General features: G+C 30.3%; 3 protein-coding genes across 8 annotated transcripts; 1 reads left to right on the forward strand and 2 right to left on the reverse strand.

Moving 5' to 3' along the window:
• Positions 1 to 37: 37 nt before the first annotated feature.
• Crk (Crk proto-oncogene, adaptor protein) lies at positions 38 to 4,624 on the reverse strand. Of its 4 annotated transcripts, none has more exons than XM_011056548.2 (3): positions 4,076 to 4,624; positions 2,944 to 3,299; positions 38 to 2,860 (listed from the first exon to the last, which is right to left on the reverse strand). In XM_011056548.2, exons 1-3 carry the CDS (start codon positions 4,108 to 4,110, stop codon positions 2,388 to 2,390), a joined length of 864 nt encoding a protein of 287 aa, XP_011054850.1. In that variant the 5' UTR covers positions 4,111 to 4,624; the 3' UTR covers positions 38 to 2,387. The 4 variants fall into 4 exon arrangements, with proteins under 4 accessions (XP_011054850.1, XP_011054851.1, XP_087260226.1 ...); XM_011056549.2 differs by lacking the exon at positions 4,076 to 4,624 and adding an exon at positions 3,800 to 4,061; XM_087404100.1 differs by lacking the exon at positions 4,076 to 4,624 and adding an exon at positions 3,777 to 4,061.
• Positions 4,581 to 10,453, forward strand: LOC105146357 (uncharacterized). 2 transcript variants are annotated; one of them, XM_087404089.1, is made up of 9 exons: positions 4,581 to 4,687; positions 5,381 to 6,121; positions 6,236 to 6,533; positions 7,132 to 7,297; positions 7,643 to 7,785; positions 7,869 to 8,068; positions 8,217 to 8,598; positions 8,686 to 8,913; positions 9,491 to 10,453. In XM_087404089.1, the coding sequence occupies exons 2-9, from the start codon at positions 6,032 to 6,034 to the stop codon at positions 9,835 to 9,837; spliced, it is 1,854 nt and encodes a 617-aa protein (XP_087260215.1). In that variant the 5' UTR covers positions 4,581 to 4,687; positions 5,381 to 6,031; the 3' UTR covers positions 9,838 to 10,453. The 2 variants fall into 2 exon arrangements, with proteins under 2 accessions (XP_087260215.1, XP_011054848.1); XM_011056546.2 differs by having other exon boundaries at positions 7,144 to 7,297; positions 9,428 to 10,453.
• Positions 10,042 to 15,046, reverse strand: rush (pleckstrin homology and FYVE domain containing family member rush hour). 2 transcript variants are annotated; one of them, XM_011056544.2, is made up of 8 exons: positions 14,910 to 15,046; positions 14,348 to 14,412; positions 14,113 to 14,250; positions 13,834 to 13,897; positions 12,901 to 12,957; positions 12,680 to 12,786; positions 12,350 to 12,604; positions 10,042 to 12,018 (listed from the first exon to the last, which is right to left on the reverse strand). In XM_011056544.2, exons 1-8 carry the CDS (start codon positions 14,923 to 14,925, stop codon positions 11,989 to 11,991), a joined length of 732 nt encoding a protein of 243 aa, XP_011054846.1. In that variant the 5' UTR covers positions 14,926 to 15,046; the 3' UTR covers positions 10,042 to 11,988. The 2 variants fall into 2 exon arrangements, with proteins under 2 accessions (XP_011054846.1, XP_011054844.1); XM_011056542.2 differs by having other exon boundaries at positions 12,901 to 13,026.
• Positions 15,047 to 15,051: the final 5 nt, after the last annotated feature.

Below are 15,051 nucleotides of genomic sequence, written 5' to 3' on the forward strand. Positions count from 1 at the left end.
AACAACTAATGTAGATATAGAAATTAATGAACAACGGTACATACGTAATCATTTATTATCGAGTGCTATAATGGAACGTTACATTATTACAATCTAATATAAATTACAACACAAATATATATTTATCTAAATGATTATTGATCTTATTTATTATCATATTTTATTTATGGAATCGGTTCGTTATCAGAAAAACCAAAAAAATATGTGCATACGCTTAGAAAAATATACATTATCCTTGTCGTATTTAAATTTATATCATGTATAACTTCTACAAATGAATTTGTTTTGATAGGTCATGCGTGTGAAAATGATCAAGTAATTTATGATCTAACCGTGATTTTCTTTCGTTACAATCGATTAAATTTATAACTGAAATTCTTCAAATTAATACACATAACAATCAACTATCATGTGAAAATATATATGCGCAAATTATTTAATATTTAAATATTTGTATGTTGATATCATTATATAATGTCTTAAGCTGAAACCCATTTAAGCACCATCTATCATTGGAATATTGGTAATTAAAGATAAAATATACATGATGGCACATACCGGATCTTGTCTGATCTTATATGAATATACGGCTCGATCTTCATAATGCTGCCAAAAAAAACTGCCTGTTACTCAGCTTGCCTTACTACACATATAAAATTGACAAAAAATATATAAATTGGATAATTTCATATTTTATCTCTCTCGTATGTTTAAACGAGATTAACATTAAACGGAAGAGAATCTTGCCTAAATATATTTATTGATATGGAATACTTCCAGTTTTGTTTATCTTAATACTGCGCACAATTTTAGGAAGATTATGGAGAACTTACATAACTTGTGACTACAATGGTGATGACGATGATGATAATGAGAACGATGATGATGGAAATGTCAAATGCACATAGTAAATTAAAAAATCGAGTGATAGAATATATTACGCGTTATAATCTAAAATTATATTGCAAAAATATAATAAAACATAATGAACATAATTATTAGTACAAGTCTGTTTTTCCTTTTTAAATAGCATGTGTTATATAATGTATGTGACAATTTGTGTAATTCCGATATACGTAAAACTACGTGTAACTATTTTAGCAGTGTTTCAATAACTGACGTTTTAAGTTTTAGAATTGATTCGTTCTCAATGAAAACTTCATGAGAACACAATATTATTTAAGAATATCTGCTATCAAAATAATTCCCAAAAGTCCTAAAATATCCTGCATAACTATGATCAACTTTTTGATACAATTAACTTTTCCATCATTATTTATAAATACAACTTTCTAGCACAATGTGTTGCTCCAATTGGTGGCACAACCTATGGCTAACAGATATTGTATGTACCATATCTAGGTTGCATAGCCTGCAGAACTGTACTTTTTTCGAAATATTGTGATATTTCGGATATCTTTTTCGGAAATGTTAATAATAATAAAATGAAACAATGTCAAGCGAGTACATAAACAGTATGCTTTTATCATAGTCACTTTGACTAGAAGATATTATCGTACATTCAATGCAGAATATACTATTCCATAACCTCAGGAATACAAGTGTAATATTTGCTAATAAAACATTTTAAGGAACGCATACAAGCTTTTTTCCATTGTAATATTCATAAATAAAAGTGATAAATTACGTTTATCAATAATATAAATCTTTTATAAAATCAACAAATCCATGATGAAAGATCGTTGAGTATAGATGAAGAACCGTGCACGTGCCAAACTATTCGCGTATCGAGCACTATAATAAAATTTTAAATAAACAATTAAAACTTATACATACGTGAATGTTAAACTAGTGCACTATATTATAATATCTATATAAAAATATGCATGTAGAATAATATATATGTAACAAATAGCTACATATATATATATATATATATATGTATATATATAAAACTGTAAATTAAAACTATTAGAGTATACATTTTATAAATACTGTATTTTTTTTTACAAAAATCTTTTTGTTCATTATTTCACTGAAACATGGTTTTAATTTTTAATAAAATAAAATCGTATTAATATGTACTGTAATATGTATCTAACAACTTTATAAAATTATGCTTGTGCTTTGGGCAATTAGCAATGTATAATATAAATTGATGAATTAACATGTGACTAAATTAACATACTGTAGAGATATTAACATAAACCTCTAAACATTTCTTACGACATATTGCACAAAAATCTGGCGTTCATTCTTATAATATGTTATATCCAGCAATCGAACGTACAGTTATTCAGGCTAAACGTACTTTGAAATGGCACATATAATAGATGTTATTAGTAACTCTAAATTTTGATAATATAGGAGGTGTCTTTCTTCCCTTTGTCACACATGTGGTGCACATCACACTCGGAGAATTTCTGTTAAATCTCCTGATTGTCTTCACCAGTCTCATTATCTACAAACTCCACATGCGTAAATGGGAAGTGTCCGACCTTGCCGTGCAATTCACCTTCCCACTGGCCATTGATATTAGTCTTTGTCACTTTTATCATATCACCTACTTCTAATTTTAGCGCAGTTTTATCATAGGCGTTTGGCACCCTTGCCTGTTTCACTTTGGCAAAGGCCGGCAGTGTTCTCTGAATGTTTGATCTTCGTGTTACTGTTGCTTGTCCCGTCGTTTCTGTATGAGATACTTGTGATGTAGGCCCTGAATTTGAATTAGAACCGGAACTGCCGCCACTTTCAGGCCGCGAATTATTTTCTATTATCATATGACTATCGTCGTCGTACTTTTGAACGTATGGCACTGGTATCGAACCAGTTTGACCCACACTATTTCTAGCTGTCCACCACTGTTCTTCGTCTTTCGATATTACAGTGAGTATATCACCTAAATTACAAGTACCTTATTAATAAGATTATAAAAAATAAACTGATACAAATTAATTAGAATTAAAAAAAGACAACATATACCTTTTCTAAAGGGTAAGTCTTCAGAATCATTTCCTTCAAAATCATACTTTGCAATTACCCTCTGCGTTTTCTTTGGCGCTGGCCTAATTAATGGTGTGGTGTCTAAGTAATGAAGCTTATAAAAGGCGAGAAGACTGGGAATATCCGGAAACATCTGATCACCAATCCGATAACGAATTTGGTCTCCTTGTTGGATTTTATTAATGATATAATGGCTAACTTTACTGTCCTCCCTTACACATAGTACAAAGTCACCATGTATGGAGGTGCTGTCTCGTACTAAAAATACACCACCTTCTTTTTCTCCCATCAATAAATCAGATGCATCTTGTCGTGACATAGCACCAAAGTACCAACTAAAAAGAATCAATTATAATTAATTATAATACAGTTTTAGAGAAACTTATATTTTATTTAAACATGTAAAAAAAGAGATAAGTTTATAGTAGCATAAACAAACATAAAAAAATGTAAAAAACAAAGTAATAAATATTACTGCTTTTAAATATTAAATTCAACTAAATAACTAAGATAAGTAAAGAAAATCATATTCGTTCAAAGCAGAAATTGATGTCTAATAATTCATGCAAAAACATTACTAGGTATCAATTTCCATTTTAACCAAATATGATCTTCACTGATTTGTGTTTTCGATCAATTTTTTTCACTTACAATTATTTAAATAATTAAAATTCTCTATTTTTCTTTCTAGGACAAATATATATGGAAGAGGTTTTTAAAATATTTAGATTTTCATTATTTTTAATTAAATGTTTGATTGTGAGAACATTCAATGTTATAACAAATGTCTATAAGACTGATTTGGCAAACACCTAGGAAACACACGAAAAATTACAAAATTTATACTCCACGTCGTCCACGATGAGGTTAATACTTCGAAGCAAGCTACTATCGTATTGCACAGACTAAAGAAGACTTATCCAATGCTCCGAGAACGAATGCATCGGGACGATAATTGTACCGTTTTTGTGCGGGAGTCGTTAAACGGGAAACCGCGATATGTTAAGTGACCCGTACGATCGCAATTTCAAACGCCATTACGCCAATAATACTTAATGCAAGCATGACACTCGTTCGATGAATCAAAACATGGGAATTCTCCCGTACGTACCTCGATTTGTCATACTGATCGAAGGTCGCAGCCATTGTCGTGTCGATCGGGGGTTCCAGAAGCGAGACGAGCAGCTTCTTCTCTCGTCAATTGTCAATTAATATATCACGGAGCACGTCCGACGGGGAGGGAATAAGAGAGAGGGACTCGGCCGAGTTGCCGCATACTTAGTAAGAGGGGCTTCACAAAACGCTCGCGCGAGTTACTGCCGCGGACGGATCCCCAGGTCTATCGCGGAACTTTGTGCTACTAGAGAAACTACCGCGATGTACCCGTATCTTTCGGCGGGAATCCTCGGGGACACTTTTTTACGATCACTCTTTTATTCCTGATCCGAAAGGGAATTATCACTTCATCGTCGGACATTCCTCGCACGATGCGGTCTCGTAGGAGTGGACGTCAGCGACATGTTCTTGAGATTGTGCACGTTCACAAACGTTTCGATCGACAGATGTTTCTTTTCTCTTTACCGAGGCCTTCGTCAGGAAACTACCACGTGCTATACGTCGGTACGACGTTTACACGCCGCACGAAACAACCGTGAAGCGAACGGCAGATCTTACAAAAATGGTCGCCAGCGCAATACGACTTCGTCCATGCCTCTTAAGGACGGTACGCAATGATTCGCAAATCGCAATGTCCGCGTGTTTCCCTTTATGCTGGATTCACACTGCGTACGTTATGATCATCCCTGCACGCAGAATAAATCTATGACATCGATGAGATACTATTAAAGACCGACATCCTTATATTTTAATATTCACAAGGACGCGGGAGTTTGCGTCCTTGTGAATATTAAAGTGATTAAGAATTTTTAACTCTTAATCACTTTAATATTCATAATATTATACTAATTTTATGATTTATTAGTTTAGTAAACATAATTATGCATTTATAACTCAATAGTACTCGACAATAAACTCTATTTTTCTTTAAAATTGTTATTTTAATATTATCGTTGAAGTTTTGATTATCAACAGAGATGATAATCGCAGAGAAAAAAAATTGTAATTTTTTTACAATATATAGAATATTATAGCTTTATAAATATGCGTATTTATTTATGGAATATTAATAAGTATTTCAATCTATCAGAAATCATGTATTGTGGAATATAGTTTCTGATAGGTTGAAATTCTTATTCCGTTTCCTTTTCTTTTATTATGCGGAGCCTCTAATAGGGGAATACTCGACTGTAGTTGGTTGGTTCTTACATTCTGATTCGGTTTAAACTAGGCCATTGTCGAGTCTCTTTTATATATAGAACTTTAGTGCTGCAAGTTTTAAATCATTTAATGATTCTAGATCTACGACCGGATCTCATTCACAGTCGGATCTTATATTTAAGATCGTCTTAAATACAGTCTTAAGACATCATGAACTAATCAGAGGGCCGCATTAGCGACTTGAGACATTACTTAAGATCTGTTCTACAATAGAGTCGTAAGCGATAAGCCGTAAGAAATTAATCAATCATATCGATTATTCTTCTCACACTTAACTGTGATTGGCCAATTTCTTACGGCTTACGATTTGCGACCCTATTGTAGAACAGGCGGTCAGGGATAAGATGGTTTTAAATAAGAACCGACTATAATATCAGCTTAAAATTCTGATCGGACGAGCTAAAAGAATACACCAATAACAGCGAACGCTCACTCAACTGTTGAGTCCTCTGAATGCGCCCAAAGAGAAAGAAGAAGCTACTCCGAAAGAGGTCTCCACGGTTTTTCCAGCCGCCGTTAAATATTTGGATCAGTTTGGATTGTTTGAATTACAAGGCTTGAATGTTTTTTAATAATTTCTATTTCGCGTTGTTTGCTTCTGTATTTTTGAATTTCAATACCGAATAAGAGAACGTATCGTGAATACGCGACTGGTGCATTATGAACTGTATGATTAATATTAATTGACACAGTTTTTTGTCATTTGCGGTGTGAAAGTGTGTGCCACAGAATGGCTATTACTGCATCATTCCATCGAAATGTTATTTTATTGAATCAATTGGTCCCACCAGACCATGATTTCAAGAAGATCTTTCGCCAAGTAAACATTTTATTTTTCTCTATCTTACCGATTTAATTTCGAAACATATTTTTTCTTATATATCATTTCTCGATTCTTATCATAATGGTGATACAATAAAAACATGTGTTACAGGGAATGTTTGATAAACCAAATACTACCGGATTTATATATGTTTCACATTATCTGTTGATAATATATGATGCGGAGCGTTTTAAAAAAGTAGTTGAATGGCCAGTAATTTGCAAAAAAACCGAAACCAAGTATCGTAATAGTGTAAAAGATTATCTGAATGTCATTGCATTGGAGAATCCTGATATAGGATTTCCACGTGTGGTTACTACTTATTTACATCATGCAAGTGGTACTAAGTTTATAACTATAATGTGGAAACTGTCTCAGCTTGCATTAAAAATGTATATTATGCGTAACGGTAGGTATCTAAGAAGCAAAATATTTTAGCAATATAATCTAACAGTTTGCCAATAGATTTATACAGATTACATTGACTATAATTTTTAACTTTGTTAGCAGATTGCACATTAACTGTATTTGCATTTAACTTTATAAACAGATTGCATTTATTGTTTGCATTTAACTTTTTCTGTTATTAGAGCTCATTGACATAGACTGTGTTTTAAAATTACTCATGTGTATTATAGATTTTTAGTACTAGCAGTAAATTTTAAAACAGCCATAATCTGATAAATTCAGTAGAAATTAAGTAGAATCTGTTATTTAATAATGATATATTTTATTTAAATAACTTTAAATTCTACTTGGTGATTGTAGTTAATCTATCATCATATTTTTTTAACATTTTTTATATTTTTGCTAATATGTTCTACTGGTAATATCTATAACAGGTAATATCTATTTTGCAAAATCTATTTTCTCTATATTTGTTATTGTTGTAGAATTATGTCTTAATAATTTTTAGAAATATATTGATTTCATTTAAATTTTTTTATATTTTTGTATAAAAATACAGAATTAAATATTCTGATTATAATAGATTTAGTTTGATTTAGTTTTCCTTTCAGGTGAACACGAAGTTATATTTGCACCAAAATCAAGTATTGCAAATGACTCGGTTAAAACATACCTACAGCAGTCCAAAGCAAATATTAATTGCGATATATTGAGTCGTCATAGAAATTACGTACAAATGGAAAAAGCTGCAAATTTTGCATTGACGTAATATTTTTTAATTAAATTTCTCTTAATATAATCTACTAGAAATGGATGACATAAAAATCTCAATATTTTTTGTATTTTTGCTCATGTATATTTGCAATATATCATGAGCAGAAATATTGATACACCGAAATATCAGCTGGATAATTTACGATATTGCTAATATTGACATGGATTCAATATTTCTATTTTTAATAGAAGCGTTCAAAATTATATTATACACATCTGGACATGCCTTTATTGTTATTTTTCTTGTTATATTAAAAATATTAGCACTGTATCGCCCCTATCTCTATAGTCTATTAATATTAATATTATAAAGAGTTTATTTTATTTTTCCTTTAGACAAGAGAAAGAATATTTGACTAAAATTAAAGCAGAACTGTTCGACAAGAAACAATCTTTGGCAAAATGTGCTTCTTCAGCTCCTGTTACTGAATCTATAAAGCAATGTTTAACAAATGTCGAAGATACAGATATTGTATCAAGTTAGAATCATATTAATTTTTTTAATTAATTTTTTGTTGAAAATCTTGTACATGTGAAATTAATGAATATACATGGGTTTTAGTGTGGAAAAATAGTTTAAACAAAAATATACAATATATACGAAAACGGTACATGATGTTGAGTGATCTGGAAAGAACATGTGAGAAAACAAGTGGCATAATATCGAATCTATTGAACGATTCAAAAGCACTAGATAGCAAGCAGCTGGAAAAAATTAATTGTTCTCTGATATCGGAATTGTCGTTTCCACCTGATGTTGAGGTAAAGTTGAATATTAAATAAGTGATTGCAATTTCTTTTTAATCTTATATTAATAAACTATATTAATAAGCCACGACTTATTTTAAAAATAATATCTATATATATATGTGCACTATTTGATATTCTGCCAATTTGTTTCCTTTTTTAGCATTGTCTTTATCATTTGTATAATGATAACAGATTAATATATCACAATTTCGTTCGTCTGCTTACTTTGATACTATATCAAATATATCAATGTCTGAGGAAGGATGACTTAGTCGACCTGTCTCAGTGTCTCTTGCAAGTGGAAGCAAGTACAGAAGACATGAAATCCATGTGCAATGTATTTAAAACTTTCTTGGCCAATATAATAAGTTCTACAGAGGAGATGCAAAATGATTTGTGTGTGAAAAGTATAGAGCGCATATCTGAGGATAAAAATGTTTTACCCTTTGTAAAAAACGTACTTCTTATGTCCTCGCCTCTTATCAAAATTAATACTAATTGCGCGAATCAAAGAAACGAATTGCAATTTACTCCGACTGAAAGTAAGATCGATATTTAAGAAACAACTATAGATTGTAATTTTTGTGTCAAATAATTATTAGCGTAATCATATTGTTCGTTTTTTACAGTTGCACATAAATCATTATTTTCGAGATACATACGGCACAATAAAAATTATACACCAGATGTAAAAATGAATTTATATGTATCGCGCATCAACATTGACAGTCACACTATGTTAAATAGTAATGAAAAACAAGAATTACGTTTTGTGACACCTAAGGTGAATCAGTTATGTAAGAGAACAGGAAAATATTCCCGATTATTTGCTACACACAAAAAGCAAAATATAAAAGGTTTGTAAAAATTCTATTTGATTTGTATAAGTAATATTATGAAATTTTATGTAATTTCTATTAAAAAAAAAAGACGAGACAATCAAGAAGTTACTAAAATTATTAGGTGTTGGAATTAATTCGTAGCGTTTTACAAGTGATGGGAAGTACTTTCATTAATGTATTTTTTAATGCTCATGTGAAATAAATAACATTCTTTCATTAAAAAACGCTACGAATTAATTCCAACACCTAATAGATAATGATTATTTTACAATGAAAGAAATGAAATTAATTAAATATCACTAGAAGAAACCGCCATTGTTAGTTCTTTTTTATTTATATTTATTTTTCACAATCTGAAACATGTATTTTTATATTACAATAATAAGAATGATACTATTTCTGTAAAGTAGTATTTATAATTCAATTTTATTATATATAAAATAATAATCTTTTCAATAATTTCTTGATTGTCATATGATATGTTTTGTTTATGGTATACATATAGAAAATTAAAATTATATTTATATAGTCAATTCTAGCATGATGTCTCTGCAATCTACTACACAATCCAATTCATCGGATTTTAATTTAGATACCATAACAAAGGGTTTTATCAATTGGAGTGAAGAGTCTTCCAAAGTTTCTTACTCATCTATACAATTCACTCCGATAAAACGAAATGTCTCAAAAGTTGCGTCTCAGCAACAAGTGAAAAATAAACTCGATCACAAGGTTAAAGTAAATAAACCTGAATTGGATGAATTTACAGAAGTACAGATTGTAAACGACGACGATAAAAGTACAATTATAAAACATGAAAATGATTCAAAGAGACGGTCCATTAGTGACTTGGTGGAACGTTATAAGAAGATACTGGAAGTCAGCAATTCTGTTACAACAAAGTTAGAAAATACATATGTAGAACATGAAATTGAATAACAAAAGGGTAAAGGAACAAAACTCAAATTCAATTAGTATTTTCTATTTGTATTTTTCATTTGTAAATTTTTTTGAAACGAAAAATTATCAATTTCCATTATTAAAATAAATAATAGAAAATACTAATCGAATTTGTTTGATTTATTAGTTATTCATTAAAATCTATGAATAACAAATATAAAATTTAACTTCTAATATACAATATTTTGTATGAATAATTCAGTATATTTATATGAAAATGTATGATATGTTTTGTTTCTGTTAAAGATAGCTTGTACACAGTTTAAGAATAAGTTGTCAATAAGAAACAATGTATTAACACAAATTCGTTTTCTTAAAGATTTATGACAGATTCCGAAAAACTTAGGTAAAGAAATTAAAGATTTCAATATGTTTCTGCGCTATAGTAGTATAATATCCTCAAAAAGAAAAGAGTAGACATGAGTTGATACTAATATTTTCTATTTTGTGGAACTTACTATATATTTTTTATAACATATGTATTTATATATTATATAGTTATAGAGATAAAGTCATGAATTATATTATATTATCATGTTACACAAACTAACGTATACTGTTACGAAGTAATTTTTTATAAAATTTTTAAAAATGATCTGTTTGTACAAATGATATATTTTCGCCTTCTTTATCTGATTTTTCGTATCATTGCAATTTAGATAAGGAGTGACATTTTTATCTTATATATAAATTTAAAAACTTCCCTTATTATTTATACATTAATTGGACATCTTTCCCTCGAGATTCTCAGTATTAATTCTAATAAACTAGTTTTATCTTTCAATTATTACACTAACATTCAAAAGATAACATGTGGTGTTTACTATTTCATCAAATAACACTCTTAAATTTATAATAATACAACAGTTTATTCACAGATATTACGTTTAGAGTGCTACGTACTGTATTATAACGTATTGCAATAATAGATAGAAAGAAATGTATACAATTAAAAATTAGTCTTTGCATTCTAAATGTTGCATTAAATGTTATATGTTCTTTACTTACAATTAGATATCTGATCAATAATGTAAAAAGGCACGATGGCGGCATATATTCTTATTATACATACATTGATGAAAAATGTTTCAAAAAAATTTTTGATCTAATAATTAGTGGTTATATATAATAAATTTATATATTGAATGTTATGTAATTGTATTATTCAATTACAAGTCTTTGTTAATTTCTAACTGTGCATTTATAATACTTTAGAAAAAATATTGGTACTTTTGTTCTTTCAATCAACTATATATTTTTATCATTTTTTTATTTTGCATTAGGGTGGTTCTTTAGTAGTAAAGCCGAAAATTTAGGGTGCCTTACCAGGGTTCATTCAAAATTACAAATATTTGCATAAGTTTTAATATTTGAGTAAAATATTAAAACTGTGTATATCTTAACGAAATAGTATGGAACATACGATAGTATAATAAATTAAGAGCTACATCTTCATCGAACGAAAACAAGACGAGATTAAGTTTACTTTTCGAGATTAAATTGATATGCAAATTTATGCACATACGTAAATATCTTTCCAGAATGGTCATATTATTTTTACTTATAGAATTGACCTAATACTTTTTTGTGACTATTAAAATCGTAATTTTTAAAACTATTATATCTCATTTTTAAGAAAAGTATGGTAATTATGTGCAATTAGTCAAAAAAGCGAGCCTTATCAGTCACTAAGTTATATGTGAAAGGTTACATTTTCAACATTTTTTTTCTTTTTTATTTTCTCGTTAACATACCGCAGATTTTACCCATGTCAATTTCGATATCTCAACTTCATTTTTAAAAATCAGATATTTCTACGATAACTCAATTTACTAAAGAACCGCCTTAATAAAATGTAATACTTTTTTATTGTTAAAAATTGCAGAATGCAAATTAGATATATGTAAAACAATATGTGCTTCATAAATTTTTGGCAGAATTTCGCATTTGTCTCCGTTTCAATCTTCCTAATGAATCGTTAAGAAATATTTCTTGAATGATTTTCTTGAATGACATTCTATAAACTTTTTTATTATAATGTAGTTCGATATTGATTTTTAAAAATATTTCTGTAGAATTTTTGCTTCTCTTTCGTATTTCATCCGTACTTCATCCATATGATAGTTATTTTCATCGGCCAAGCGTGGAATAAAATTTAGGCTGCAAAAAAAAAAAGGAAAATTATTACATTTAAATATATTGATTTTATAGTTATAAATTAGGGATTGAATGCTAGCAATTGTGCCAGTATATTGTAAATGTACCTTTATTTTGACAATATCAGTATACAATTGTTAATAAAATTATTTCGGTATTTATCTTTGAATTATAAATCACATATATAAGAAATATCACATTTTAGTAATAGCAAACGAATATATGTATGTACATATATACATATATATATATATATATATATATATATATATATATATATGTAAATTGTACGGATGTTTTGGTCTTCATTCAAAACAAAAAGAAATCTAATTACCTCATCATGGTTTTCTTCCTTATTTCCATCATCATCGTCTCCAGAACTATCCCCTCCTGAACTGTCAGCGGAATTACGCGGATCTTTGTTATTTAAGCTATCCACAGCAGTCGTTGGTATAGCCTTGATTTTACTAGCGGCATCGTAACATTGTAAACAGACCCTGACAGCTTTCCCGTTTCCTTGCCCAGGCAATAATAATTTTTTGTTACTGCATGGACCACAAACTACTGCTCCACATTGTCTACAATGATGCTGAAATGAAGAACGATTGTTTAAGTTTTTTCAACAATTTCCATTCAGATAATAAATATATGATTTTATCATTACCCGTCTGTTTAATACTGTGAATTGTGTTTTATTGCAGTGCATACAAATTGTAGCTTCATTATCTGGTACCCAAACCGCTGCATGGACTTCGACAGGCTTTTTGCCACCTAAAAAAAAAAATAAAGAAAAATAAAAAAGATAAAGTTAAAAAGAATCAGTCGTATTTGCAAAATTTAAAAATTTATCGTCTTAAAAAAAATAACAATTTGACTTTTGCTTACTTTTTCTTAACAAATCTTCAATACATTTTGTGATATGTGCCATCCATTCTTGTTTTTCTGTTGGAGTAGCAGCATAAACAGCAAACGACTTTGTTACTGTTTTAATGAGCCATCCATTACGATATTCTATAAATAATGATCCAATACTATACTACCGTTTTCTAGATATGCATATATGATCTCTTTGATTACTGATCCATACGTCATATGACATAATTGAAAAATTATAATAAATGCGGCATTTCTCTCAAAAACAGAACCTGATAAAATATATTTCAAAATTTTTATTTATTTTTTGTAAGAGATCTTGTATGTAAAAGTTTTCTGTGATTTTTAACAAAAATTATCAAAAGCATTGGAATAAGTTTCTCTATAGATGCTTTCGAAATCTTTCTCAAAATCTTTCTATACCTCTATTTTGTAATTTTTTAAGGATAGTGTTGGTATTGTTGCACAGCTTTTTTATTATACCTATGCAATATAACAACCAACACTGTTAAGAGTTACAGGATAGGGAGAGGGAATATAAAAGATATTTTTAAAATATTTCATACAGCCTTAACCACAAGTATAAAGCACTTCACAAATTGATATAAGTGTTCTATACCTAATAAAAAATAAAAAATAATGAAAAATTTTATTTTTATAACAAGGTTTGTTCTTTTTGACTTTTGCACCACTTCATCTTTCTTCCTCTTTTCTCTGGAGGAAAGAAGAAGAAAGATGAAACTAGTGCAAAAGTTCAGCCAAAAAGAATAGGCCTACAATTTCAATATTTTGTTAATTCTTTAGTTTTTATTATCTTTTTCAAGAAAATACAATATAAATTGAAGATGCTTTATATTTATGGCCAAGGCTGTGTAACATAAATAGAGTAAACAAAAATTGTAATATGCATACAAGTATTAGTTACAAATAATATAATGTACTTACGACCCTCGTCAGCCAGAGACTCTAATTTTACCTCCTCCAGTGGTATAATATGTTGCTTGTTATACTATAAACAAATTATTATCATTATATAATCACTATTATTACTGTTATTTTATGTATCAATGGTTGTGTTCAATCATACAGAAAAAGCAGTTTTGCAACTGTTGTAAAATTCAACAGTTGCTTTTTCTGCTAAAAGCAGTCAATGTTAGATATAGAATTCATTTTGTACATCATAGGTTTTATCCATAAAAGACAAACATTTTTCTGTGTACATACTTTTTTCTTATTAATCACGATATTCCCATAGACCAATATATCATTGAACAGGAAGAACTGTCTAGGCTTGGGCTTTTTTCTGCACATTTTTGTCAGGACTCCTTCACCCACCAGGACTCGGCCAGGTACTGCAAGCGGCTGTAAGATGGATATTTTATAAGTGAGTCATCGCTACAGCTAGTTACAAATATTCAAGAAATTTATAAATTTTACTCGATCAATGAATCTCTCTTACCTGACCCGAACCGCCGAAGCAGTTTTCGACCATCGCGATGCGCCTAGCATTGGCCTCGCTGTTTACTAAAACAAATCAAGCCCCAAGAATGGGGGAGGGGAGATATTAACGAGAATGTCATTCCAGTGTCACGCTCACACCCACGTTTCGAACGAAAACGTCCGAGGCACGTCAGGCCCATTCTTTCTAGCTGCACTTTTCACACCTCGTATAAATTTCATCTCTTTCATCTCTTCATCGAGAGATGTCACGTCTTAAATATGGAAAGCGTAACAAGAGCAAGAGGGGAGAAGGGAAGCGACTAAACAGAGCGGAATTACTCCGAACTGTTCGGAGCTGTCAAAAACACACGGCCCACCAACACGAAGCCGACTGTGAGACCGTTATCCTCGCACGCATAATCGCACAAGGAGATCAAGACGGCTGCGCATCACTCGCGTCTGTCCGTTCGCGATCGCGGGACGCGTGAGCCTCCCCGAGTTGCCTGGGATGCCTAGCGGCCTCGTCTTTTCGTAAGATACGCGATACTAATTACATGCTAATAAACGAAGCACGAACTAACCCAATCGGTCGACCATGATCCCATGAATCAGGGTTGACAACAGCAAGATGCGTGAATCACATCCAGTACGTAAACCCGTGCGTGTTGATGCGTGTCTGGCGATAGAATGCGTATCTGGAGAAACTGCTGATTACACCATTTA

Source organism: Acromyrmex echinatior, chromosome 3 (assembly GCF_024713525.1).
Source record: "Acromyrmex echinatior isolate Ae372 chromosome 3, ASM2471352v2, whole genome shotgun sequence".
In the NCBI taxonomy this organism is placed as follows: domain Eukaryota; kingdom Metazoa; phylum Arthropoda; class Insecta; order Hymenoptera; family Formicidae; genus Acromyrmex; species Acromyrmex echinatior.

Bases quoted from the DNA above. Each gene is read 5' to 3' on its own strand.
- Crk (XM_011056548.2), bottom strand. From the start codon at position 4,110: ATGGCTGCGACCTTCGATCAGTATGACAAATCGAG. The intron at 3,300-4,075 runs GTACGTACGGGA...GATTCTTTTTAG, and splicing joins GATCAGTATGACAAATCGAG to TTGGTACTTTGGTGCTATGT. The intron at 2,861-2,943 runs GTATATGTTGTC...CTTGTAATTTAG, and splicing joins AGACTTACCCTTTAGAAAAG to GTGATATACTCACTGTAATA.
- LOC105146357 (XM_011056546.2), top strand. From the start codon at position 6,032: ATGGCTATTACTGCATCATTCCATCGAAATGTTATTTTATTGAATCAA. The intron at 6,122-6,235 runs GTAAACATTTTA...CATGTGTTACAG, and splicing joins TCAAGAAGATCTTTCGCCAA to GGAATGTTTGATAAACCAAA. The intron at 6,534-7,143 runs GTAGGTATCTAA...TTTTCCTTTCAG, and splicing joins AATGTATATTATGCGTAACG to GTGAACACGAAGTTATATTT.
- rush (XM_011056542.2), bottom strand. The intron at 13,898-14,112 runs GTATGTACACAG...ATTTGTTTATAG, and splicing joins TCGTGATTAATAAGAAAAAA to TATAACAAGCAACATATTAT. The intron at 12,019-12,349 runs GTAATTAGATTT...TTTTTTTTGCAG, and splicing joins AGGAAGAAAACCATGATGAG to CCTAAATTTTATTCCACGCT.